This window comes from Mixophyes fleayi, chromosome 4 (genome assembly GCF_038048845.1).
Source record: "Mixophyes fleayi isolate aMixFle1 chromosome 4, aMixFle1.hap1, whole genome shotgun sequence".
NCBI lineage: Eukaryota > Metazoa > Chordata > Amphibia > Anura > Limnodynastidae > Mixophyes > Mixophyes fleayi.
In genome coordinates this window covers 311,169,468-311,195,954 of record NC_134405.1, presented here as the reverse complement: position 1 = coordinate 311,195,954, position 26,487 = coordinate 311,169,468, and the positions used below count along the sequence as shown (strand labels likewise).

Sequence of the window (26,487 nt, the reverse complement as noted above, 5' to 3'; positions counted from 1 at the left end):
GTGGGCCCGGTTCTCTCCACCCTGGTTCCCGCCACCGGGGCCCTACACTGTGATTTAGAATTAAGACAGGATGTGCCCTGTCCCATATACAACTCTAAATCCTTTTGCACAATTCAAATTTGTCCACCCTGCAGTGCAACATGGTTTTGACATGATGCAAATTTGCACTCTGTAACTGGTTGTACTTCTAACTATAGATGAGGCTCTTTATGTGTAATGTGTAATTCCCAACTTTAAACTCTGTGAAATATTATATATATTAATATTAGAACTTAAATAATAATGCCACCTCATGTCTCACAATGCCACCATATAACTTACAAAATGCACCATATAACCCAATAATGCCCCCTTAGCCCTATCTCAGGCAGCACTCACAGATCCGCTACAACCACAGTGCTAATCGTTTTCATCTCATTTTTAGGAAGCGGCTGCTAAACAAAATGTTTACTACGTTTTCTAACAGGAGTCCTGTTGGCTCAATTTGGCTTACAGACTATAGTGTTTAAAAATTAGATATTTTTTTTTCATTTGAAGACACAGGGGTATATATAAAGTGGAGATGTTGCCTATAGCAACCAATCAGGTTCTAGCTGTCATTTATTTAGTGCATTATACAAAATGACAGCACTGTGGTTGCTATAGGCAACATCTCCACTTTTTCAAACCCGCAGTTTAGTAAATCTAGCCCACAGATTTTAACTCATTGTCTGTGGGATATACAGTCCACGATATACTGTAGCCACTAGTAACTTACCATTGCAGAGCAAGCGGCACATTTTCTGCCCATATAACATGCTGATTTAGAACATTGTGACAGTTAAGTCCGAGCTACTGCATTTTTTCCTATATATGTAATATATACATATATATACTAGTGTGGGGCCCTTTAAAATTGTTTTCTTATTTGCACACAAAAAAATTTAATTATTCCTTGACTTTTATACATATATGGAATAGGCAAAGTTAAATTTTTAGACATGGCTTTCTTCAAATTCTGGGAAAAAGGTTTTTCCCTAGCTTATCATTTTGGAAACAAGGATGAAGTGCCCTGTTGTTGTGATACAGTGCCACGTAATAAAGAAAAACATATTTTGTGGGCGTGTGTGGCCAAATTAAACTCTGTCCCCTGCAGCCTCAACAGTCCTCATCATAATTTGCATGGAATTTGTGAAATGAGGACAGATTCTGCTAAGAGGTAGTCTTGCTATATTTATGCGTCTGATTCTAATATAATCAAGTGTAATAGTATTCTTGTTTGAAATGCTAATGAAAATATCAAAATTATATATCTTTTATGTACTTTTCATCCAACTTAATGCTCACGGCAACCATGTTTGCTACTTGTGTGCATAAGAAATTTTATTTTGCAACTTTACCAAGAAATAAAGCCACAACTTGTATGGAGAGCAGTTTTTAAAGTTCTGATAATTGAGAAATGTCTTTACTGATGGAGACAAGGAAGTGAGATTTGAGAGTCAGTGTTAAAGTCAAGACAACTTCTGTACGTACTATATAGATACTTTGTAAGATTCAGGAAACATGTTGCATAAGGAAATTGGTCATTGTTCCCTCTTGCATTAAAAAACATATCTATTCTGCTAGACTTCTGCTTTCAGACACTACTGTACTATTTCAGTGTTATATCAATCCGTTCTTGTGGAGATTGCGTCTTGTCTTGTCTGAATTTTCCTTCTCAACACCTCTGAGCAAATTATAAAAAGCTGAGCTATGAACCTCACTGAAATGTTTATCAAACTAGTTAATAGATTATACCTGACCCCCTCTAGAATGCATAGAATGTGGCCCTCCCAGCAGTGGCGGGCTGGCCCGGGGGGCAGGGGGGCATCGGCCCCCCGGGCCGCTCGGTCAGGCCGATATTAGGGCCGGGGGGTAGGCTGCAAAATACAATTCTTTCCCCCGTGGTTGCATCCCTTTTCATGAGATGCGGCCGCCTGTGTGCCCCCCGGCCACGCCTCTCCCAGCCCGCGTCTGCCTCCCAGTCCAAGCTGTGCTGGAGACAATGCTCGATGGTTGGGGATTTGCTCCATATATTTTGGACATGCCCGGTTTTGCGCTCTTTTTGGGCTCAGGTATTTCACTTAGCTAAGGGAGTGACAGGATTAGATCTTCTTCAGACCCCCGAAATTGCCCTTCTCCAGGTGTATCCGCCTCACGTCCTGAGACAGGCCTGTTATGTGCTTAACCATATACTTATTGCCGCCAGAGCCGCCATAGCACAGGCATGGAGGGCGCCGGTCCCCCCCACCCTGTCAAAGGTAATAACCAAAGTCCAGTATGTGTTTGAGACCAGGTCTGGCGGGTTAGTTTAAAGTGCCACAGTAGACTGAATACTGTATATTGTAGAATGTCTGAATCCTGCAAATGTTGTATTGGTGTGTTCATACTCCCCCTCCCTCCTCCCTTCCCTTTTTTTTTCTTTCTGTACCCCCCGTTTACTTAACAAATCTCAATAAAAACGATTAATGTTAAAAAAAAAAAAAAAAAAGCTGAGCTATGAACATTAGTTGACTTATATGTGTTTGTCTCATAGAACCTTATTCTATCATGTCTTGATAAGCAAAGAGGTTTGCTTTTGTGTGTTGCTTTTGTGTGTTTTATTTATGACTGATAGCCTTGTGTGCCATTTCAAGAGGAAGGCCACTAAGAGACCTGGCTATGCTTTTACCTATCAAATGAGGGTGACTCACAACCTATATATCGAAGCACAATTATGAATAAGGACTTTTTCTATAAAAGCAAAAGTGCAGTAAGATATGGCCAAATAGAAGTACTGTCAAATTTCAACATATTTTATCAAATGTACTTTCTCAAGTTATGCTCCAACATTATGACTAATTATTTGTTTAAAAAATAAGGAACCATGGGGAAAATTCAATTTTCTGCTTTGTGCCTCTGTAACAAGACACAATCTGCGGTGATGCTGGTCATAGATCTTAGTATTGTATTAACAGGAAGTGTGCACAGCAGACATCACGGCGATGACCAACTGCACTTATTTGGATCTACCCCCATGAATGCTCTAAAAACATAAGACATTTAGGAATATCTAAACAGCATTTTTTAATGTTAAGAATACATTTTGTTTTGTTTATTTTATGTACATTGAATATGGAAATTCCGACATAAATATGTGAAACTACCCTTTTCCTATGATTCTGCCCATGAATACTTTCACGTTACTACTGAACTAAACACAAATACCCCAAAATATGATTGGATACTTCTCCTGATTCAAAATATTGCACTTTATTTAAAGTCTGCTGCCATTATGTAAAAAATACAATTTATGCGTTTTAGTTTTAAGATGTTTTTCTCCTGAAGGTATGCCAAGTCTATAGCAAAAAAAGTAAGGGAGCACAGACAAAAACATTTGGCAACATTTTAGGCCATTTGGGGACATATTCCTGCTCCATCGTAGAGAACATCTAACGCAGCCAAGGTAACATATCATAGACATAATTACGTCATAGACATAACATATTACATAGGCATCACTGCAAAAACACAACAGACTCTTAGGCACTCAAATTTCAATAGCTGTTATTGAATACATAACACCACCACGGGCGCACGCAGGATTGTTAGGGGGGGTTTCCCCCCCACCCCCCCAAAAAAAAAACAGCGAGAGAGCTGCTGCGCATGCTCAGTTTCAGCAGCACTGTACAATACAGCACCGCCACGGCTGCTGTATAGTACAGTGCCGCTATGTGGGGCACTTAGTTAGCGAAGGGGAGGGGTTTCTGGAGACCCAGAAACACCCCCTGCGTGCGCCACTGACCACCTGGATTCCAGTTCAGTGTATCTCCCTATAAGGGGAAATGCCAATCTCCAGCTACAAAATCACAAAGCCAAAACAGATAGGGGTGCCATAGTATTGGAAACATTAACACAAGTATAATAAAAATATCTTATTTATTACAAATGAATATAACAAATGGTGTGTATAAAACATACCTGCACAGCTTTTACACATGAGTCAGCATTGCACATGAGACTTTATTCTCACATATGGATATGCGTTTTTTTTTGTAGTATACAGATCACAATATGAGCCCTCATTGTTGGCAATCTACATTATTCTATGATTTTGACTTGTGGTTTTTTTTTATCATACCATGGATTCATATACCAACATCATTTGAGAGGCATGTCACTGGTTTTATTTGATATTATCCATTGGTATTTTTAAAATATCAACTTTAAATTTCAGTGTACAAATAAGCTATCAAGTATTTGTGTGCTACATGAAAAAACAGTCAGTATTTAACTTATGTTAATACTAATTTGCACCCCTTGCATTTTAACATGGTTTTGTCACGGAGACTGAAATAAGAAGTGTCTGAAGTTAAGATTCTTAATGAATCAGGCCCCAGGGTTGGAACTTAAAACACAAAGGCACTCCAGTCCAATGATACATATTGTAATTCATACATATTTCTTAATATTGAGTATTATACATTTCTTTGAGAGGCAACATATATTCACTCATTAATTGGCAAGTAGCCTTAATTTATTCATTGACAAACAAATTATATTCACTCATCAATTGGCAAAAGCCTTTTTTTCAGCATAATGGTTAAAAAAATTCCTTTATAACGAAATGTTAAAAACAGATAGAGAGAAAAGTGTTAGTAATATAAGATATTGTGAAATAAAAAACACAAACCCTTCAATAGCAGACTTAAGTAACTCAAACCATCTATCTTTCAGAATGGTTGAGTAAGTGATAATCTCACTGATAGATAACATAATACCAGTGAAACATAGATATATAACTGATGTTACGCCAATGGGTAGTTGAACCTTACATTCAAGGTGCACCAACAGCTCCCTGTTGTATATCTGGATATATAATAAGCTAGTCTCATATTCTGGCCATATATATTGGGTGGAACCCTCCATTAAATTGCCGCTAGCAATATCCTAAATATTATATATCTTTTAGTTAGAATAAATATCTGATGGAGTAAGTCAATTAGTATTCCCAAGAAAATAAATTAATATCTTTAGAAGTGATCTAATAGATCTACACTCCTATCATATATCACATATGCAATGAGAAAACGATTTCATATGTTCATTTATTATTGTGTGATCTGAAATATCTATGGGGATCACCACCCCCTAAATGAATCACAATGCACACATCCAAATAGGGCACAATCATATCATCCCATGCATTTATGAATCAGAATGGAGTTGGGCGTCTTGTATTTACACATTGGTAATGGCCCCTAAGTAAATTGAATCGCCATCATACATTTACTTGGTAAAGTACAGTGTCATTTGTGATCCTTTCCGGCGCTTTATCAACTAGACATTAGTATATGAATCTTTCAATATTGCCGATCAAAGCGGTCGCATTCCCGCTGCCAGCTGCTATTTCCGGGTTTGAGACATCAGTAATGATGTCATTACGCCCAACGTACGTTTCGCATTTGCTGTGTCAAGCAGTAACCAGATTGATAAACTTAGGACTCCTTTATACTCACAGCCACCAATCATATGTAATCACCTTTGATGGACATTAAGTTTAACCAATGAACACAATGAGATTACTAAGAAGATAGTTCCACAAAATGGGCCTGATTCATTATGGATCTTAAATGAAGAGGTATCTTATTTCAGTCTCTTGGATAAAACCCTGTTACAATGCAAGGGGTGCAAACTAGTTTTTTGTTTTGCACATAAGTTAAATATTGACTGTTTTTTCATGTAGCACACAAATACTTGATAGCTTTTTTGTACACTGAAATTTAAAGTTGAAATTTGTGCGCTACATGAAAAAGCAGTCAGAATTTAACTTATGCGCAAAACAGAAAACTAGTTTGCACCCCTTGCATTGTAACATGGTTTTGTCCAGGAGACTGCAATAAGATACCTCTTCATTTAAGATCCTTAATGAATCAGGCCCAATGTATTTACCTTAATTTGTTAATCGAGCAAAAGCATTTGGTGGCATTACATAAACAAAGATAAAAAATAATAAAAAAAACAGGTAAGTAAATGTAATTGCAATTTGTCAACTGCATACCAAGGATTACTATATATGCCATATCCACAAACTATCAAGTGTAACAGTATAACTAAATCTAAGTTACAAAATAATTACACGATATGAATTATATGAAGAGAATTCCATGATATTAGTAGAATATAGAAGTAAATCAATAAATTAATGATGGAAACTAATGAATGGAGTAATTCCAAGATTGACAGAAAGAAATGAAAAATAATAATAAATGGAAGTGTGTGAAAAATATGTGATATATTGTACATGTGATATCAGTATCACAGGTATGTAATATAAGTCCATTCTGGATAAGTATTATAATGGAAGTGAATGAATTGTCTGTAGTAGTTGGCGAAGCCAAGGAAGCGTTGGATAGCTTTCAGACCGGTGGGCAAGGGCCAATCCACAATTGCTGTTAGTTTATCCGAGTCCATCTGAAGGGCTGTGCCCGAGAGGATGTACCCTAAGAAAGGAACCTGAGGTTGCTCGAAAAGGCACATTTCTAGTTTACAGAAGAGGTTGTGTTCTCTCAGACGAGCCAGGACTTGACCTACATGTTCCCTATGTGAAGGAAGGTCTCAAGAAAATATCAGAATGTCGTCCAGGTAGATGATGACGAATTGATAGAGAAGGTCTGGGAAAATATTATTCATGAGGGTTTGGAATACAGCTGGAGCATTACAAGCCCAAAGGGCATTACTTAATACTCAAAGTGCCCATCGTGTGTGTTAAAGGCTGTTTTCCATTCGTCACCTGCTTTAATAAGTACAAGATTCGCCGTTAATGCTATAAAGGAATTTTTTTGAACCAATATTCTGAAATAAAGGTTTTTGCCAATTGATGAGTGAATATATTTTGTCTGTCAAAGAATAAATTCAGGGCTACTTGCCAATTAGTGAGTGAATACATGTTGCCTCTCAAAGAAATTTATAATACTCAATATTAAGAATTATGTCTGAATTAGAATATGTATCATTGGACTGGAGTGCCTTTGTGTTTTAAGTTTCAACTCTGTTCTTTAAGAATTATAGAATTATATCTGTTGAGAAGAGCACCCTCTCATCTATACAATTATATATATTTTTTGTTTGATTATGTTTATGATTGAGGTCAATCCCATTCCTTGTGCGATTACATCTTTCTTGTCAGGATACTACTAAATTAGCCCAAGTTATGAGCAGAGTTGTGATAACAGAGAGACCCAAATCCTATGAATGAAAGCATTGGGAATCGTAACTTGAGTATTATAGCTATGTCCAGAATGAGAGAGTGACAAGGGACATTAAAGTGATGAATCTGAGCAAGGCTGAAGGTACCCTGAGCAGAATGTAGGTGCTTTAAATGATATAATTTGGTTCTAAAGACAGAGGGGTTCATGTAGAGTTGGACATATGCAGATTTTTGTTACATAAAATACACATTTCTGTACCACGATGAGCATGAAAAATACGCTTACATCATATACAGATTTGGTCACATCTTACACTTATGACTCATTGTGCTTAGAGAGGTGAAACAGGGGAGGGAAGGAGTATGTACATTAGACCGAGTAGGGTAAAGATGTATTGTCGTAAATTGCACTCATGCATGGTACAGCATCAGGTGTGGGGGTATATGTAATTAATTACTATTTTATTGCTTAAATTCAATCTGCACATCATCCTATTAACATTGCTAGCACACTGTGGCAAGAGCAGGGTGCTGGACATCCCAGATAAAGGTTAATCCTGCTTGATATCCCCTCTCAACAGTATTGTACATGAGAATATGTATTAATTGTCATGCATTGTAAAACTCTATGTATATTTGTTGTAAAGTATATTTTTTACGTTTAATGTCTCCAGGTGTGTAACTTGGGTACCGATAGATTCCCCAACTTGCCCACTAAAAGAGCTGTTATCATCTGGGAACACCAGGTCATCCTTCCTAACTTGAGGCACCCTGAGAATTGCTAAACACTATGCCTGATTACCTCTGCTAGTGCTGGTCAACCCTGGAACAGGATTTCCCAGAAAAGATGGTAATCGGTAGGAACACATATTTAAGCACATAATATTTTATATCAAATGGGTGCTGTTTGTACTCCACTGAATCCAACGAGGCCCCAAGCATCATTAGAACCAGACCGGGAGTAAAATGGGGAAGTTAACCATCTGCTGTGTGGTCTACTTTGGGACCACCTGACTATGGGTTATTGGTCCTGTCGGACTGATCGCGCCAGTGTGTGGATCTCCAAATCTCTACGGATCTCGTTACCTTGTGGACATAACAAAAGCAGGAAGACATCAAACTTAAACCCTGCCAGGCTGTCAGAAGAGTGAACCATTTTGCTCAGTGCCTAGGATCCATGCGACCAGAACGGTGCTCCAAGGGATGCAGTGACTATAGCCCCTTTAGAGTATGGTTGTCCATAGGCTTGTTGTGCGGGAAACCCCTTGGCTTTTTGTTAATTGTATTTTGTTCCTGAGCAATTGTACTTACATATATCTATTTTGATATTGATCTTTGTGTAAGTGATTCCAAACCAAACAAGAGTACCTGGTGTCCTCAATTATCACATAAAGCTGCTCACGGGTAAATCAGCTAGTGTAAGTTGCAAAAGAGCTAAACATAAACCCAGGATACTGACACACAGAATGTACGAAAATTATTTTTTCTTAAAACTATTCTCAAGAAATTTTGGCTTCCACAAGGGGAACACCATTGTGGTTTTTTTGGTTACTGCAATCTGCGCATTTTTCTATTAATACTGCAATCATACACTATAAGAAAGTTTATTTATTTTCTTCTTAAAACTGTACTCAAGAAATAATTACAAAATATTAGGAAGCCAGATAGAGGATTAATTTATTTGTTTGCTTTGTTTTCTAGGTCATTATATCCTTTCCCCACTCTCCCCTTGTCAAATATATTCCCCTACTATTTCTCCCTTATCACATATAAATAGAGACACAAGCAATATTCTTGCATACAGGCCACTAAATTCATAAAATGTATCTGCCCTGATGTCCTCTTATATGTAGAAGTACTGTGGCCTGTGGATGCATTATGGAAACAGGAGTCCTCTTTCCACCGTGCGTTCACAGTCCACAATTTTTCTTTATCCAGTATATAAAAACTAGCTGTGGTGAAACTACATGCCTCAGCACATCATATCATTAGCTGCTATGGCATGCTTTCGGCATGTGATTCTAATACTATCATGGCAAGGGCACCCTTAATCACTGTGTTGCCATTTATTGGAGACACATGCAATTATATGGGCTCCTACAATTGGTTTAATGTACATGTCACAGTCTGACACTGCCCCTACTGTTATACAGCACTTCAGTCAGAAGTCCTGCTGCTTATCATTGTCACCCCAGCAAAAGATGGAGCATCTTCAGTTAGACAGGTTGTAATATCTTTTACTTTTTGTTTTTTTACAAAATAATGGCAGATTAACATTTGTTTAGCATGCAGCTGACATATGCTGCAGGACTCAATAAAGTCCTGCAGTGCTGCGATAGTTGCACACCTCGTCTCTTCTGGTATAGAATCTGGATGATGAGCACACATTCCATCTGGAAATGCATATGGTGGAAAGATTAAAAAGTCAATGCCTGCCCACCCACTTATTAATTTAAATGTTTTCATCTTTATTCTAATAAACTACTTAATTTAGTCTCATGCCTTTAAGTAATCTGATATTAGAACTGTCTCTATGTGTGATAGCCAGAAAACTGCTGGACACTAGGGCCCAGTGGAACAAGACTTTCTTACAGCATGATACAGGAGAGACTCTAGGACCCAGAAAAAGTCCAGTCTGTAAAACTGCTGGAAAATTCCAGGGTTTTGTGACAGAGATTGTTGAGAGGAGAAGCCTCAGAGTGAGTGAATACTGAGGAGACATTTTGTGAAAAGAGACACATTTTTCGGTTATGCTGTTGTGAGGTAAAGTGAGGCAAGTGTTGTTGCTAAAAAATAGACTGCTGCAGAGAGCTGAAGCTTAAGTGTGCTGCCAGCCAGAATACTGCATTTAAAAAGACTTGAAAAAAAGGGCTGATACCAGTGAGTAATATTGGAGCTGACAGCTATCTACACAACCCGAAACAGATCTGTGTAATTGAGAACCCTTCAGCTCTCAGGGTTGTAGAGTTCTTTAGGTTGGTACCACATGTAACTTCATCAAACACATGGTGGAGGATGGTTCATCTGAACATATCAGGTTCACCTACTGCTACTCCATTGGCTGGGCAGTTTGCACCAATCGCAATTAGACATTGTCAGGTGAGCTGAGCAATTTAAGCACTGCAACCCGACTATGATATTCTGGTGTATGGAGTTCAAATATTTACCCTTATTTCAAAATCACTGAGGTCTCCTCTTGCAACCTTGCTAACTAGGAACACAGAAAAGTCCAGCATTTTTATACATGATTATATTGTCCACTAGTTGCAATATTTAGGATTATTCTTTAACTTATTGAACTTCACCCAAAACTAAATTCTCAGTTTTGGATGCCATTATAATTTAATATATTTGAAATACATTTTTATACTGTGTTTTGTAGTACTGTATTACTCTGCCAATATCCAGTGACTCATTATAGTCACCAACCATCATGAAGAATCAATGGACAGGATGCCTGATAAGTAAATAAGGGAACCAGAAAGCAATAGGGAACATCTATTTATAGAGGATGGCAAGTTCCCTAGTTAATACATTACAGTAACTATTGTTGCACAATATTAAAACACAATAGTAGTGAATTAAGTGACTCTGTTCTTTTGAATATAACCATAGTCTACATGCCCTCCTCTCCAATGTAAGACTGGTGCCACCACTGTGCTAAAAAATATTTAGGATCCTATTAATGGTATGGATTCTATTACTTGATTTTTTTTTCTAGGGGAAACAAGCAACAGCATTTTACATTATTTTAGTAGAACTGGATTTCAGCATCTTTTTTTTACCTGCTTTGTGAAAACGCTGCATGTAGCATTCGTGAGCGTTAAAAGCTTTGGAAACAGTTTCTGTGCCAGCAAAGAGCAGATCCCACAGCCTCTAATAATATATATTAACAGCTGATATCTGCTGCCTGTTACTGACACATAAAATGCTACTTCCAAAACACAGACATCTCTTTATGTTTGATAATACTGTATATTCCAGCTTTGTGAAACTGAGCCAATGGCATAGAAATGTGCATTGGTTGCATTGTGTTCCTGAGATTTACAGTGTTTCGAGACAATTCTCAGAAGTTAGCTTGTTGATTGAGTAACTTCGCTTTTAGTTCCCTTAAACCCCCAGCTAGTGTTTTCTTTTTTGTTTATTATTGGTTTTCCTCTCTTTTACAACCATTTCATCATTTTGTTTCCCAAACACTGAATAATTTGAGTTCTTTATAAATAAAGTATTTAAACATAACAACTGAACATAGGATTTATTTTACAGTACCTATACCAACCTTTTTTTTTTAAACCGAGGCAAAAGATAAACAGTTAAATATATAGCAACATATAATTTGATGCCAGAAAATAATACACAGACTCATTTAAACCACGTTTTGTGCTTGTTTTTTTCATTTATCTGTTTGTTATTTATTTTAACAAGTTTTTGCTATTTCAGGAATTGCATAAAAATAATTATATGTTTCCTGTTAGTGTCACTTCAATTCCTATATCCATTTATGAACTTTGCAGTATAGGACTATAATTAAAACATTTCAAATTATTTCAGCATAACTGTTAATATATAATACTGTTAATATAAAAAAACAATTATATTTGTCTTCCTTCTCACCACCATAAGCTTAATTTTAATAAACGTATTTATTTATAAAGTTGACCACTTATGGGGTGAACACCCTGCGCTGTGCAACAGGATCAATGTCTAATTTGGCCACAGTCATGGGTGGTCAAATTGGCCAAGACTTGTCCATTCAGAACTCCAACTAAGTGACTTCACTGGGGTCTATTAGTGAGATAGGAGTTGATAGAGTTCATCTACTGACATACCGAAAATGATCCTATAGATTTTATTATATTGATTTATTAAGCTTTCCGCTTTTTTGGGGCCATACCTGCATCAATATGGTGCCAACTGCTTGATATCACTACATGGTAATCCAGCATAAAAATATTTTCATTAAAAGATTTACATGCCCACTTAAGGCCACTTTTTAGGGGTGCCATCACACAGGGCCCCGTGCTTGATCCAGGAGCAGAATTATGTTTGAGTATACAGCCAAAAGTAAAGCCCAATAGTCATATGCCTTTAGGGCCGTATGGTCCAATCACAATCTGAGATCAAAGCAACAGCATAACATATTTACACAGCCCAAGTGAGAAGTTATCACCATCCAATCACCAACTGACCTGTGGTGTAGATCAGGAAGAGAACAAAAAACGGGAACACACCAATGTCCCCCTCATTGCCCACTATTGATATATACTATCCAAGCTATGTTGAGTCTAATTGTTTTCACTGTCTCCTATTCCACTCTGCTTTTCCAACCAACATTGTCTTAAACTCCCATCTAAACCTCTTTTTTTCTTCCAATAAAGGGAATTTGTATCAAAGTGTTAATTATCAATTGTGAGAAAAAGTGGGACACAGTTATTGCTTATATAGAACAATAATAAGTATTCCAATGACTTTCATTAAATTGTTTTCTTTGGCACTTAAGCACAAGTGTTTTGCCAATGTTTTGTAGTGCCTTACTTAAAAAAAATCACATAATTCAAGTGGTAACTAAATAATTGTAGAAAAAAAACCAAACAAGACATTATTTAAATGAGGAACTTTTAGTGTTTTGGATGGTACAAGCATTCAAGTCAACATGTAATACCTGTTAAAAAAAATTAAACTACCGCTACAGGGACAATTTTCTTTTTTGATGGCTCGCATCTGAGCAACTTGCGGTGAAATTGCCCATTCAGCTTTCAGACATGTGTCCCTGACTCCTAGTCAGCATTGGTGAGATTTATTTTTTACAATTAAGTGTTTCTAAAAAGGCATAACTGACTAGGGTTCTTGTACAAAAGTTCAATTCAAAATATAATTTTGCAATTGTCATTTTTGTATGAATATAGAATATTCTACATACATACGAGAGTGGCGTTCTTGAAGAGATGTCGCGACAGAAGTGAGATATATAGAACGTATCTTTTGTTTATAATGTGGAAGTCCTAAATGGTTGGAGCGCAAATGGTCTATCTTGTTGTTTGAATTTTTGTATGAATATGACATGAGTTCATGCACAGCAAGATGGTGATAACAATGGGGGTACAAAATGTTGCTTTCTTTTGATAGAAACAGCTTAGTGGATTGGAGCATTGAATATTCCACACAGTATGTGGCCTACGCACAGCAGAGCCGGATCACCAACAAGACAGCCCAGGCTCCCACCTAGGGCCTGATGGGCACTGAGGGGTCTGAATAACTACAACCTGCTTTTAATGTTCTTTTTGTCTGTGAAGCAGAGAGGTGCAAGGCTCCAACCCAGACAAGACCCTTACAACAGGACGCTATAAAAGGGGGGGAAGTCTTTATTATAGGGATGAAGGAAAAGCCATCGGAGGAGAGGGTTTATTATGAAAAGGGACATGAACTACAACTATATATTCCTCAATAAACAACTTTTTCACAAGAGATATGTTACCTCATAGGTGGCTAAATACCTTTAAAAAGAATTAATCATGCTAACCTTACACTAGGTTTCTTCACAGTATTTCTTGCCACTAAACAATCAAATATAATTAGCAGATAATAATATGCTATTAGACCTTAGGCCCTTTGTAGCAGAGCTGAATCATCCTTTAGGCAACCTAGGCTCCCTCCTAGGACACAGTGGACACTGATGGGCCTAGGATGCCTAACATGTTTTTATGTCCTTTGTTATGTTTGTTTTTGACAAAATGAGGCGGAATGAGGGCCCAAACTATTATGTTGCCTTGGCCCCTATGTTATCTTAATCCAGCTCTGGTTTGTAATCCAGAAAGTGTCGCTATTTTTACTCAAGTCCATTTTTTATGAGTTATATACTGCTTGATGAGGCTCGGGCTACCATAATGTGGCTGGGGGCTGATATTATGTGGCTGGAGTTTAGCGTGATGTGGCTGGGGGTTGGCGTGATGTGGCTTGGGGGTGGTGTGATTGGTGGGATGTGGCTGAAATGTGGCGTGATTGTTGTGACGTGGCTGGGAGTTGGCGTGATTTGGCTGGGGTGTGGTATGATGTGACTAGGGTTGGCATGATGTGGTTGGTAGCTGATGTGATGTGACAGGAGGGTGGCAGGATCTTGTTGGGGGTGGTGTGATGTGACTGACATTCCAGGACTCTGTACCACCTAGGTCTCTGTACCATCTGACTTTCCAGGACGCTGCACCATGTAGGCCTCTGCACCATGTAGGCCTCTGTACCATTTGACCTTCCAGGCCACTGTACAATCTAGGACTCTATACCATCTGACCTTCCAGGACTCTGTACCATCTAGGCCTCTGCTTCATCTGACCTTCCAGGACTCTGCATCATCTAGGCCTCTGTACCATCTGACCTACCAGGCCACTGTACAATCTAGGACTCTGTACCATCTGACCTTCCAGGACTCTGTACCATTTAGGCCTTTGTACCATCTGACCTTCCATGACTCTGTACCATCTAAGCCTCTATACTATCTGACCTTCCAGGACTCTGCACCATATAGGCCTCTATACCATCTGACCTTCCAGGACTCTGCACCATCTAGGCCTCTACATCATCATACCTTCCAGGCCTCTATACAATCTAGGCCTCTGTACCATCTAGGCCTCTGCACCACCCTGGCCTCAGCATCTTCTCACACCAAAGTGAACCCAATTATGCCTATTATCCCATTTGCTCCTATTATCTCTCATTTCCCATCCCTTTAGAATGTAAGCTCTCATTGGCATTGTCCTCTACCCTGTGTCTCATGTCTATCCACTCTACATCTTCCTTGCTTCTCTCTGCCATGTCTTACGCTATATTATTTTCTATATGCCATGTGATTTTTTTTCTGGTAATTGCATCCATAAATTTATTATAGAGATGAGCGGTTCGGATTATGTAAAATGTAACAAAATCCGATATTGGGGATCCAAGTGAAGCCGAGTCATTACTCGGTTTCTCCCGCCAACCTTGGATCTCAAAACGAGGCAAAACATAATTTCCGGTAAAATTCTTTGCAAAACTCTCACGAGTTTTGGATCACCATCTTTTGTTTATATAGTCCTCCCTCATTTTCTCATGTGCCATTTTAGAAGACACAGCGTGTAGGGAGAAGGTTAGCTGCAGTGTTCTGTTCATAAAATAGCGTTCTGGGTGAACGAGGGACATAGGAAAGCAATAGAATACTGTCTGTATTGTAAAGCAGGAGACTTTAGACAGCTAGCATAGTTTGCTGATCAATTGCTTTTAGTTTCAATCTTAAATACACTTTATACGGACTAGTGGCTGCTGGTTGTTGTTAATGCTTTGGATATATATAATAGCACTAAACAATATATACAGACTGAGTTAGATAGAAATCATTCTTAAATAACTAGTATATTTTTATTTCTTGTAGAAAAACAGTATGCATTTGGTATTAGCAGCAGAATCCAAAAAACATATTTTTTCTTTATTTCTTTTAACATTTAATGTTTTTCTAGTGAAATAAATTTTGTGTGGGGCAGTGACAACTGAAATAATTTAAAAAAAAACTGGGTGTTTATGTGCGAGATTCAGCAGCAGCTGCACACCCCCCAAAAAGGCTAAATATATTATATTCTAATATTTTCTATTTTTCAATACTTTTTCATTTTAAAAGGGTCATTCAGTGAAATCTATATTTAAAACAGGGATTTTGGGTGTGAGGTTCAGCACGTAGCTGCACACCCCCAAAAGAGGCTATATATATTATATTCTAATATTTTCTATTTTTCAATACTTTTTCATTTTAAACATTTTTTCTTTATTTCTTTTAACATTTACTGGTTTTCTAGTGATATAAATTTTGTGTGGGGCAGTGACAACTGAAATTATTTTGAAAAAAACTGGGTGTTTGTGTGTGAGATTCAGCAGCAGCTGCACACCTTCCAAAAAGGCTATATATATTATATTCTAATCTTTTCTATTTTTCAATACATTTTGAAAGGGCCATCAAGTGAAATCTATAATTAAAAAAGGATGTGAAGTTTTTTTACTGGGCATTTTGCAGTCTCTGCAAAAAAAATGTCACCTGCCATGCCACCAACTGAAGCAAGGCCATTGGATAAAATAAACAGCAAAAAAAATTAGTGTAAGGTGCAAGAGATAAAAATGTTGAAACGCTACGTACACACTAAAATGTTAGACAGCAAGCATTATGGAGAGTGAAGAGGCAGTAACAGTCAGGTCATTAAATAGACAGAGACATCAGTAGATATTTAGACAAGTAGATACCCAATTGTAAAGAGCTACCTAATTTGCTGTCGCTACATAAATAAATGAGGATGCTGAGAGAAGAAGATGGCGTGCAGCCATACTAAAAATCTTCAAAGACTACACACACAATACATTATATTGCCAGAATATTCATCAGAAGCCAAAAACAGGGCTTTCCTTACCTTGTTTTACTTATATGCTCTCTGTCGTAATGCTACCATTCTGAATCAAACCAGGGGACTCGTATATATGTATGGGGAGGGAGGGCTGAAATATCCTTTTCCTGGGTGAAACTTCATCCAACCCAGGGGTTAAGGGGAATGCCTGTGACCTGCAGTGGAGGTGGTCCCCAAGACCCAAGTATATAAATATTTGATGTATATAAATATAATATTTCTATGTTTTATTATTAAAGTGTAAGAAATATGTAAAAGAGACAGTTAGGCCAAAAGTATGCCTTCCCACACATGTACGTATGTATAATACTCACATTGATGCAGGTTTGGTTGTCCAAAACATGTCTTGACAATGCAATTGAAAGTCCACATTCTGGGAAATTAAGAGAGCAGATTTTGGCCCTAGCAAAGTATACATGTATAGAAGGAGATATGATGAGGAAGGAGGGTCGAAAAATCATTTCCCGGGCGAAGGTTCTTCCGAACCTCCGGTAAAGGGGTCTACTCATGACTTCTAACAGGGGTGGTTCCCAAGAAAAGGTGTACTCACTCTGATGCCAGGGCAATCGGAAGGCCTCACATTGCCGCTGCATCCTGGCTAGTGACAAGCAGCCAGGGCGCCAGGGGCGGTCTGGGCTGGGGGGCAGGGGGGCATCTGCCCCCCAGGCTGGTCCAATAGTGGGCTACCTTGGGCTGGGTCACCTCCATTTTTTCCTTTAGAATGTTCTTAATAAGTGGCTGTGTCTTGCCCCCATGCTAAAATTTGCCATCCCTCCCATGCAGGGCACACGGCTGTAATTAAATTATTGCTGCCTCTTGAGTGGACGTGGCGGCCTGCTCTTGGCTCCCTTTCTTTCATCTCGGTGCTACCGGTTCCTGCTCATAAGCTTTTACTACACTGAGTTAAATCTAGAGGGCATCCGAGTACCTGTGAATGTGGTCAACTCTACGGGAAAGGCAGCTGCTATAGGTAAAGACCTCTCCTGCTAATTCTAAAAGCTTATGACATTTACTAGTTACATTGTTAAGTATTATATCCTGGGACCAGTGGTGTAATAGCAATCTGACCTTCCACTGTTTGGATTTGCTATTAGTTGTTAGCTGAGTCGCATTGCTCTCTCTGCAACCATTTTTGTTTAAATAAAAATCGTGACCCTTTGCCACATTGGTGTCATTGTGGTTATTTATTTATTCAATTACAGTAATAGTAAGCCTGAACATGCAAAGGAGGTTTGGGTGCAATGAAAGAGAGATTTCAACACTATTCAGTTTATTATTTTTTGAATTGAGACAGAGAAATTAAATGCAAAGTTACAAAATCCTTCATTAAGACAGCTCGCTACAGACTTTGGACAAAATTGGTGAAAATTTGAACAGTAGTGAAGGGATCATTAGAAAATAGACTGAAAATGAATGTTAATGCTATAAATAGTAAAATAGGAGCAAAAACAGCTCAAAATGACATTGTTTTACCTATTTTTTACAATTTTTAATTAAATCCAGAACCAAAATCAAAGCGCTTTTTTGGCAAAACTGGTAGCAAAGCCTAAACACGGACGTGGTTTAGAACCCACACCTGTTCTGAAACCGAAACACGAGGGTCTGCGCACATCTCTAATTTATTATTCTGCTCATTTTTACCCATCTATTGTCATGCTTACTGTTCTCATGTATGTCTCATATGTATGATTATGTCATGCACTATGGAATTTGTGTCTCCGTATAAATAAAGGATGATGATGAAGATGAAGATGATGATGATGATGATGAAGTGCATCCACATATTCCATGGTTAGTAAATTGCCTTAACTGCCTTGTTTTGTGGAGATAAGTTGGTTATTGAAAGTTTAACAAACATCCAAGCTTTAGGGGAGAAATGTTCTCTACTTCCTCAATTTACAGAGTCTGTTCTCTCAGTCATCTTCGTTTTATCCCTATTGTGGTGTAACCAGTTGTCTTATCAGCAATTTAAATATGCACACTCCACTTGTATCCTCTTCTTGTGGACTTAGTGTCTGGTTATGATACACATGCATACGCTAACAAAAATCAAGGATTCAGCAACTTTGGGCTGAACTATGATATAGTGAGGCTAAAACATATACATCTCAAAAGTAATTTGGGACTAAAAGCAGGGTGTAAAATGTCATTAATGTATTAATAATTATTTTTTGGGATGTGAACTCTAGTGGTCTTTTTTCCCCCTACTCATACTGCAGTATCAACATTTACAATCCATCACATGTGTCACACTTAGGTGAGCTGACTGTTTACACGCGTTTGAAAATATGTTAAAAAGAATACTGGAGTTTAAATGGGTATGACAGTTCTCTTTAAAAAGCAAGATCAATTTGTGTTTGAGAAATAATGATATTAAAGGTTGTTGTGGTAATGGAGAAACGTATTAGTGATTTTGTGTCTTATAGTGTATACTGGCAGAATTGGGGGGAGGGGCGTTATCCTCATCAGCTGTTTATGTTATAGCACCACTAATTCCATAGCGCTGTACAGAGAACATCAGTCCCTGCCCCATTGGAGCTTACAGTGTAAATTCCCTAACACACACACAGGCCAAGAGAGACCAAAGTCAATTTAATAGCAGCCAATTAACCTACCAGTATGTTTTTGTAGTGTGGGAGAAAACCAGGGCACCCAGAGGAAACCCACACAAACAATGTTTGAAAGTTGGTAAAGTCTATTTCGTGCACTGCAGACCAAGGGATATACTGGAATCCATGTATTAAGCACACCTGATGCACAGTGCAAACTGGATAGAGCCATATATTTAAAAATTAGTATAAAAAGGAGTTGAATGGGAAAACCTGAAGGATATCTTTGTTTATGTGCATGATTGTCTTTTTCAGTAAGATGCTGTTTGCACATAAAGTTACAAATATAATGTAATAGTATATTTCATTAAACAATTTGCTTTAATAAGTTGAGTTTGAAAGCACTAAAATTAGGTAATACTTAAGTTGGCACACGCTGCAGGTAACGGGATCGCTATATAATTAGATCACCAGCCTGAGTGCCCAACTGCCTGATATCATGTGTGATAGCATCAGACATAACTATGCACCTAGAAAAAGCTCAGTAAAGAAAGCAAATGTGTTCTTGGATGAAATGTCCAGTTTCCCACAATTTCAGGGATCTCATAGTGTTCCAGCTATTGTCCGAGCAACTGGAGACGATTCCCAGTTGACCTGTCCAAATCTTTTGAATTATGGAGAGCTTTATCTTATGCTATAATGTTTTTTTCAAGGCTGATGCAAATAAAAATGCTCAAGTTGAAAGGAACAACATTATGAATTTTAATTCAAATTTAATTCTCCCCTGCGTCTCTCTGTCTGTCCACCCCTCCCCTTAGATTGTACGCTCCTCTGAGCAGGGCCATCTCTCCTCCTGTTTCCACCACTTCTAACTCTGCTCTCCAGCTACTTAGCCCTCCTCCTCGAGGGTCCTCCACCCCACGTCCACTCTCGCTCCCTCCTCCCCCCTGGGGGTCTCCCTGTTTTCCGCACCCTCCTTCTTGGGCCCCGTCGTTTGCGTATCCGCCCTCCCCCTTCCCCGCCCTCTCTAGCTGTGCATTGAGCTTACTGAGTTGCTGTGTTTACTGTACTGTGCTGTCTCCCATTGTATTGTAATTTTGTTTGTCTCTGTACGGCGCTGCGGATGCCTTGTGGCGCCTTATAAATAAATATTAATAATAATAATAATAATTACACCTAAAATTAGTGGATACAAATCAGCAAACGTCATTGTGAGTTTACGTTTTCTCAGTTTGCATGGTCCTCAACGCATAAGCATCATGGGAACACAATTCTTTAGTTGCAGTACTATTATTTGAAAACAGGTGCAGTGATGTATAAAGTAAAATTAATTGTCCAAATGCCCTAATAGGTACCAAAGTATAAATGTACAAAGAAATTATTGCCGAACACTTAGAAACATGGCAAGCCAACATTGTAGCTATTAATATAAGCATGACAAAATGAACCCAGTAGAACTAAATGGTTATTATTAAATTCAACTATTAACACTAAACTATTTTTGAGTGATTGTTAACAACAAATATTTTTGCAAAATGCTCATTGAATTCGTAAGCCAATATTTCATACTTAAATTTTATTTGTATTTATGGACTTAATGTTGTTTTAATGTGTTGTATCATTTTATAATATATGTTTAGGTACCTATCGGGGTGCACTTATATCTTGTGATTTGTATAGAACCATTGTTCCACACTACAGTTACTCAGGATGCTTATGACTTATAATTAGGGACTCTACAATACTGCAACATGTGAATCCACAATGAATTGTTTATTGATTGTTATCCAGCTATTTTTTGATGCAATAAAAATTGGCATTGTTAACTATAATAAAACGGTGGACTTTGTTCTTTTATTTCCATTTAATTGCTGAAATTTGGAATTAGCTGTACTTTGTAGCATAAAAAGCATGTGAAGATTATATTATTGAGTGCCTAACAAGTTTCTACTGTTTAGTAAATGTATTTTCTATAGACTTCAATAAAGGCTTTATGTCTGGTCACTTGTCCTCATCAGATCCATGAACAATTTGGTAACACAAGTCTTGTAAGCAGTGGTCGAAGTGCAAATTTAGATGTGGCGGTATGGGAAATGTAATGAAAATGTAAATGAATGAAATTTGATAGTTTCACAATCAAAACCGTACGAGAAGCGGTGGTATGACATTCCACTGTATACCAACCCACTTAAACAACTGGTTGTAACCCATTGCACAGATCCAGTTGGTCAGATGGCATCTTCTGTTCCCTATGCAGATAATGCTAATATGGATCAACAACTGATCATATTTTTCAGTTCTGAGTATAAAATCTAAGATAATACTGTCAGATTACACTGAACATTTGTTTGGGCATAGGTTGCAATGTTAGGCCAATTTGGCTAAAACCGACTATTGGCTGACCAGATCTGCAGGAAAGTGACTAGTGAAAATCTTACTTAGTGTACACAGTACCGCATTTTCTTCAAACTTTGTTTAAAAACATGAACAATCATTATCATCAATCATCATCAACATTTGTTTATATAGCGCCAGCAAATTCCGTAGTGCTTTACAATTGGGGAAAAACACAGTAATAAACAATAACGGGTAAAACAGACAAAGCAGTAAGAGGGCCCTGCTCGTAAACTTACAATCTATAGGTCAATGGGAGTTTGATACATGAGGTTAAATCTACATACTGCATATTGGTCCAGCCAGATTGCAAAGGTAAAAAGTTATTTGTATGCTATATGATCCAGTCACACAGCAATGTTGGTCATGGGGTCGGAGGATTGTTGTCTTGTGTGAATTGTGTAAAGGGTGGTAATAGAATAACCTAGTAAGGTTAAGAATGTGCCTGAGGAATATTATAAGCTGCCTGATGAGGTGGGTTTTCACAGAAAGCTTGAAGGTTTGTAGACCAGAGGAAAGTCTTATTGTGCAAGGGAGGGAATTCCATAGAGCGGGTGCAGCTCGATAAATGTCCTGTAAACAGGAATGGGAGGATGTAATGAGTGTGGATGAGAGACGCAGATCTTGTGCAAAACGGAGGTGTTGAGTTGAAGATATTTTGAGTGAGGAGATGTATGCTGGGGCAGTTTTGTTGATGGCCTTGTATGTTAGTAGAAGAATTTTATATTGGAGTCTGCAAAAACAGGCGGTCAATGTAGAGACTGACAGAGTGGCTCAGCAGAGGAAGAAAGATTTTCAAGGAAAATCAGTCTGACCGCTGCGTGCAAAATAGATCGTAGGGGTTTAAGTCCGTTTAGGGGAAGACCAGTAAGGAGGGAATTGCAAAAGTCAAGGCGGGAGATGATGAGTGCATGAATTAACATTTTTGCAGTGTCTTGCGAAAGATATGTGCATATTCTGGAAATGTTTTTTAGATGTATGTAACCTGATTTAGATATAGAGTCGATGTGAGGAGAAAAGGATAATTGTGAGTCAAGGATCACATCTAGGCAGCGAGCTCTCTTGGTGGGATTTAAGGTCATGTTGTCAACAGAAATAGAAATGTCAGACAGGTAACTTCTTTCAGTGGAACAATAATTGTATATATAAATTAATGGGGAAAAAGAAGCAGTATACGATTAGGAACTCACCATATCTGACGCTTGTTAAGATCAGCAGGGTCAGTGCTGCTGTGCCCATTGTTCTATCTTACAGTCCACTGCAGTTATCCAGAACAGTGTAATAGTGTAATAATAGATAAGTAACTAAAACATGCAGCCAGCCCAGCTTGGCAGAGAGATCAGGGTGTTCTGAATATCAGTATTAGTGACACATGTCTTTTGTCCAGGAACTTCTGTTTTCCAAATTGCTCACCACAGATGTGGAAATTGTGCCTCCTAACCTTAAGCTAAAGATCGTATCTACAAAACTGTGTGGAAGGAGGAAGAAGAGAGCAAAGTGCACAATAACAAGGACAAAACTCATAGTATAGATTTATTTTTAATTTCTTATAAATGACAAAAAAGGATTTTTCACACAATGGCCAGGCACCTGTAATTCCCAACTGCACTAACTTTGTCTGAGGACGATTCAGGTGGCTTGCAAATCATTTAATATACCAAGAGACAAATAGCACTTAGAAGACCCTTTTAAGGTTTTATTGCCATTATTTTGCAGAATTGTGTGTGTCAGAGTTTTGCATCCATCCAAAACGTGCCTTGGAGGGTATAACGCTGGGCCCAACAATTTGTGTATCTCTATGTAGTATTTGTCTAGCCTGTTATTACATTTTTAAAAAAGGTCAATTTCAACTAGAGATGGGCGGGTCCGGTTCTCCGAGAACCGAACCCACCCGAACTTTGGGTATCCGAGTACCGAGCTGAGCAGCTCGGTACTCTCCCGCCCATTCCGAATCCAAATCGAGGCCGAACGTCATTGTGACGTTGTCGGATCTCGGGACTCGGTTCTCGCGATACTTCAACTTTATAAATACACGCCTCCACAGCAATCCATCGCCATTTGACAGAGGGAGAGAGCAGGGTGTAGTCATAGGCTAATTAGAGCAGGGACAGAGAATACAATATTGTTCTTGCAATTGCTCTAACCAAAATCGCTAGTGCAGAGAGGAGGATAGAGGTTTATTATTTTTTCTTCATATTTGGCACTCCCCAGCGCTTTTGGGGTGTCCCCCATAATTGTGCATTAATATTTCTGGCTGTCAAAAGTCATATCTGTCAGCAGTATCTACTAAATAATTTCTAGCACACCTCAGTGCTTTTGGGGTGTCCTCCCTAATTGTGCATTAATATTTCTGGCTGTCAAAAGTCATATCTGTCAGCAGTATCTACTAAATAATTTGTAGCACTCCTCAGTGCTTTTGGGGTGTCCTCCCTAATTGTGCATTAATATTTCTGGCTGTCAAAAGTCATATCTGTCAGCAGTATCTACTAAATAATTTGTAGCACACCTCAGTGCTTTTGGGGTGTCCTCCCTAATTGTGCATTAATATTTCTGGCTGTCAAAAGTCATATCTGTCAGCAGTATCTACTAAATAATTTTTAGCACTCCTCAGTGTTTTTGGGGTGTCCTCCCTAATTGTGCATTAATATTTCTGGCTGTCAAAAGTCATATCTGTCAGCAGTATCTACTAAATAATTTTTAGCACTCCTCAGTGTTTTTGGGGTGTCCTCCCTAATTGTGCATTAATATTTCTGGCTGTCAAAAGTCATATCTGTCAGCAGTATCTACTAAATAATTTGTAGCACTCCTCAGTGTTTTTGGGGTGTCCTCCCTAATTGTGCATTAATATTTCTGGCTGTCAAAAGTCATATCTGTCAGCAGTATCTACTAAATAATTTTTAGCACTCCTCAGTGTTTTTGGGGTGTCCTCCCTAATTGTGCATTAATATTTCTGGCTGTCAAAAGTCATATCTGTCAGCAGTATCTACTAAATAATTTGTAGCACACCTCAGTGCTTTTGGGGTGTCCTCCCTAATTGTGCATTAATATTTCTGGCTGTCAAAAGTCATATCTGTCAGCAGTATCTACTAAATAATTTTTAGCACTCCTCAGTGTTTTTGGGGTGTCCTCCCTAATTGTGCATTAATATTTCTGGCTGTCAAAAGTCATATCTGTCAGCAGTATCTACTAAATAATTTTTAGCACTCCTCAGTGTTTTTGGGGTGTCCTCCCTAATTGTGCATTAATATTTCTGGCTGTCAAAAGTCATATCTGTCAGCAGTATCTACTAAATAATTTTTAGCACTCCTCAGTGTTTTTGGGGTGTCCTCCCTAATTGTGCATTAATATTTCTGGCTGTCAAAAGTCATATCTGTCAGCAGTATCTACTAAATAATTTTTAGCACTCCTCAGTGTTTTTGAGGTGTCCTCCCTAATTGTGCATTAATATTTCTGGCTGTCAAAAGTCATATCTGTCAGCAGTATCTACTAAATAATTTTTAGCACTCCTCAGTGTTTTTGGGGTGTCCTCCCTAATTGTGCATTAATATTTCTGGCTGTCAAAAGTCATATCTGTCAGCAGTATCTACTAAATAATTTTTAGCACTCCTCAGTGTTTTTGGGGTGTCCTCCCTAATTGTGCATTAATATTTCTGGCTGTCAAAAGTCATATCTGTCAGCAGTATCTACTAAATAATTTTTAGCACTCCTCAGTGTTTTTGGGGTGTCCTCCCTAATTGTGCATTAATATTTCTGGCTGTCAAAAGTCATATCTGTCAGCAGTATCTACTAAATAATTTTTAGCACTCCTCAGTGCTTTTGGGGTGTCCTCCCTAATTGTGCATTAATATTTCTGGCTGTCAAAAGTCATAACTGTCAGCAGAATCTACTAAATAATTTTTAGCACTCCCCAGTGGTTTGCGCTCAGAATGGATTCAAAGCAGTCCACATATGATCTAAATGAGCAACCAGGTTCTGTCACCAGTCCTGATGTTAGTGTTCCCAGTACGTCATCTGGCCAAGGCGATGTCAAACAACAGAGTGTTTTCAAATTAGTGCAAAAAACAAAAACCAAAAAAAAATTTACTGTATTGAAGCGAAAAAGAAGTGTAACTGAGCAAAAGTTAAGTGACGATAAAAAAAAAATTGCAAGCATGCCATTCTACACACGCAGTGGCAAAGAGAGAATGAGGCCTTCACCTTTGGCTATTAGTGGCAGATCCCAAAAAGTTACCCAGCCTACAATTGGTGCACAACTACTGTTACGCGTCAAAGCCGAGCTGCAAGATAACAGTGAGGCATTACAGGAGAATATTTGCTCTGATTCACAAATGACAACAATCCCTGTGGAGAGTCCATCCAACAGTGGGATGTCTAATCGTGAGCATTCTGCTGATGTGTGCCTTAATAGCCCGAGTGTAGCCGGTGATACCCAAATTGAGGATGCCACTTTGGAATTAGAAGAGGATGAGGGAGAGATTTGTGTAGGCGACGAGGGCGCTAATGAGGATGTTGACGAGGATGAGGTTGTTTGTGTAAGTCCTGCACCAGTGGCAGCAGTTCTGGCACGTGACAAGAAAAAGGCCATTGTCATGCCTGGGCATAAAACAAAAAAATCCACTTCTTATGTGTGGAATTATTTCTACCCAAATCCAGACAACAATTGTATAGCCATTTGTAGTGTATGTGAAGCCACAGTCAGTCGAGGGAGGGACCTTAACCATCTTGGAACCTCGTCTATGTTACGCCATTTAACGAGAGTTCATGGCAAAGTGTTGGGAAAAGCTGAAAGTTCTTCCCAAAAGAATACAAGCACTCCCTCATCAGCTAAGACCCTCCGCTCACCGACATACCGACGGCTACAAAATACACCCACCACACCATCCTCATCAATATCCTCAGTAGCGCTCGGAGTTAGCCCGGCATC

At 38.5% G+C, this 26,487-nt stretch overlaps 1 protein-coding gene across 2 annotated transcripts in view; it reads right to left on the bottom strand.

Annotated features, from left to right (window-relative positions):
- CSF1R (colony stimulating factor 1 receptor) overlaps positions 1 to 22,935 on the bottom strand; it is an 86,107-nt gene extending 63,172 nt beyond the window's left edge. For both annotated transcript variants that reach the window (XM_075210036.1, XM_075210037.1), the window contains exon 1: positions 22,754 to 22,935. In XM_075210036.1, coding sequence (XP_075066137.1) covers positions 22,754 to 22,802 — 49 coding nt within the window. In that variant the 5' untranslated portion in view covers positions 22,803 to 22,935. The remainder of the gene's footprint in view (positions 1 to 22,753) is intronic.
- Between the last annotated feature and the right edge of the window lie 3,552 nt (positions 22,936 to 26,487).